The sequence below is a fragment of the Nicotiana tabacum genome, chromosome 6 (genome assembly GCF_000715075.1).
Source record: "Nicotiana tabacum cultivar K326 chromosome 6, ASM71507v2, whole genome shotgun sequence".
NCBI classification, from domain to species: Eukaryota; Viridiplantae; Streptophyta; class Magnoliopsida; order Solanales; family Solanaceae; genus Nicotiana; species Nicotiana tabacum.
Window position 1 is genome coordinate 32,275,520 of NC_134085.1, and position 2,650 is coordinate 32,278,169.

General features: G+C 42.7%; 1 protein-coding gene across 1 annotated transcript; it reads right to left on the reverse strand.

The window, feature by feature from the left end:
• Positions 1-1,206: 1,206 nt before the first annotated feature.
• LOC142181756 (uncharacterized) lies at positions 1,207-2,292 on the reverse strand. The gene is made up of 2 exons (XM_075255266.1): positions 1,939-2,292; positions 1,207-1,848 (listed from the first exon to the last, which is right to left on the reverse strand). Exons 1-2 carry the CDS (start codon positions 2,290-2,292, stop codon positions 1,207-1,209), a joined length of 996 nt encoding a protein of 331 aa, XP_075111367.1.
• Positions 2,293-2,650: the final 358 nt, after the last annotated feature.

Here is a 2,650-nt window from a genome sequence, read left to right on the forward strand (position 1 = left end):
GAAGAACCCATCGAATCAAGCGTGGCTTTGACTCCTTTTTTTCTATCAGGTACCTAATTGCTGCATGGTCAGTGTAACAATAACTTTCGAGCCAATCAAGTATGACCTGAATTTGTCGAATGAAAAAACAACAACCAACATCTCCTTTTCTGTCATAGTGTAATTGAGTTGTGCACCGCTTAACGTTCTGCTTGCATAATAAATTGGGTGCATCAGTTTACCCTTTCACTGTCCCAAGACTGCTCCTATGGCATAGTCATTTGCATCGCACATGAGCTCAAATGGTTGCTCCCAGTTGGGTGCAACAATGATGGGTGTAGTCACCAATCTCTTCTTCAGCTCCTCAAATGCTAACCTGCAATCATTAGAAAACACAAAGGGGTGATCCTTTTCAAGGAGTTTGCATAATGGGTTAGCAATTTTGGAGAAATCTTTTATGAATCGCCAGTAGAACCCGGCGTGCCCAAGGAAACTTCTCATCGCCTTGACTGAAGTGGGCAGTAGTAGTTTTTCAATCACGTTAACCTTAGCATGGTCGACCTCAATTCCTTTACTGGACACTTGATGTCCTAGGACTATCCCTTCCTGTACCATAAAATGGCACTTCTCCCAGTTCAACACTAAATTTGTCTCCGCACATCTTTTGAGCACTCTTCTTAAGTTGTGAAGACAGTCCTCGAATGAATCTCCCACCATGGAGAAATCATCCATAAAGACCTCCATAATATCCTCCATCATGTCTGTGAAAATGGCTAACATGCACCGTTGAAATGTCACCGGTGCATTGCAAATCCCAAGAGGCATTCTCCGAAAGGCGAAGATGCCATAAGGACAAGTGAAGGATTTTTTCTCTCTATCTTTGGGGGCTATTGATATCTGATTGTACCCCGAATATCCATCTAAGAAACAGAAGTGTGATCGCCCGGCCAGCCTATCCAACATTTGGTCAATGAAAGGCAAGGGGAAGTGGTCCTTCCGGGTGGCTGTATTCAATTTTCGGTAATCCATGCAAATCCGCCATCTCGTGACTGTGCGAGTTGAGATCAACTCATTGTTCTCATTTTGCACAACAATCATTCCCGCTTTTTTCGGCACACATTGGATAGGGCTGACCCAATTGCTATCAGAGATAGGGAAGATGATTCCCGCATCTAACCATTTGATCACTTCCTTCTTTACTACCTCTTTTATGTTCGGGTTCAGCCTTCATTGATGTTCTCTAGAAGGTTTGTGCCCTTCTTCCAAGAGAATCTTGTGCATACAGAAGGTTGGGCTGATACCTTTTATGTCTGTCATGGTCCAGCCAATGACAATCTTACTTTCCTGTAGTACCTGTAAGAGTTGTTCTACCTGCACATCTAGCAAAACGGATGATATAATAACAGGCAAAGTAGAATCAAGGCCTAAGAAAACGTACCTGAGGTGAGCTGGGAGCGGCTTCAGCTCCAGCTTGGGTGGTTCCTCTACTGATGACTTTGCTGGAGGTGTAGCCCTTTTTTCTAACTCAAGGGACTCGAATTGAGGGTCCCTTTTCCAGAATCCTTGGCCTTCAAGTGCCATGACCCACTCAGCTAACCCTTCACCATCCATCTCTTCTAAATTTGTTAGACATTCCTCCAATGGATCTTTAGCAGTCAGGGTCATATCATCTTCTTGCAAAATCACATCCACTGCCTCCACTAGAGAGCAATTAGCATATTCACTCGGTCTCCTCATAGATTGTTGAACATTGAATATGACTTCTTCATCGTTCAGTCTCATTTTTAATTCCCCAGTCTCACAATCGATCAGTGCTCTCCCAGTGGCCAAAAATGGCCTACCTAAAATGATAGTTATCTCCTTATCTACCTAACAGTCCAAAATAACAAAGTCTGCAGGGAACACGAACTTCCCCACTTGCACCAACACATCATCAAGAATACCGGTAGGCCTTTTTACCGTGCGGTCAACCAGCAGCAGCAGCATCGAAGTCGGTCTAGCTCTGCCAATGCCCAGTTTGGTGTATACAGCCAGAGGCATCAAATTTATGCTAGCTCCCAAATCACATAATGCCTTTGCAAAGGCATAACTCCCAATCGTGCATGGAATAGTGAAGCTACCTGGGTCTGACATCTTTTGAGGCATCGGTTTGGTCACTACTGCACTGCAGGTCTGCGTCAGAGTCACTGTGGATAGGTCCTGAAAATCAAACTTCTGTAACATTAGGTCTTTCATCATCTTCGCATAATCTGGCATTTCCCTCAGGGCATCCATCAAAGTAATATTCAACTGAATTTGACGCAGCATGTCCATGAATTTCTTGTATTGATCTTCCTTCTTTTGTTTTACCAGTCTCGAAGAATTTCTAGGCATACACCGGAATTCCACAAGAGTTCAAATGTTAGAATTTCAATGAAAATTGTTTAACAACTTTGAAATTTGATTTGAACTAATAATTTTAACATTACTTTTAAGTTGTAATAAATAACACCGTTAGTTCCCCGGCAACGGCTCCAAAATTTGATAATGCCCAACTATGCCTTTTAAAGGACAAAGCGGTCGCTGCAAATATAATCCGGTTTTTAAGTACGGAATCGAATCCTTAGGGAACTAACCTATCTATAACCCTCTTCGGCAATGTTATTATCAACTCAATCAATCTCTAAATACA

Excerpts from the sequence above, each read along its gene's own strand:
- LOC142181756 (XM_075255266.1), bottom strand. The coding sequence starts at position 2,292 with ATGGACATGCTGCGTCAAATTCAGTTGAATATTACTTTGATGGATGCC. Across the intron at positions 1,849-1,938 it reads TGCTGCTGGTTGACCGCACG|GTAGATAAGGAGATAACTAT; the intron begins GTAAAAAGGCCT and ends TTGGACTGTTAG.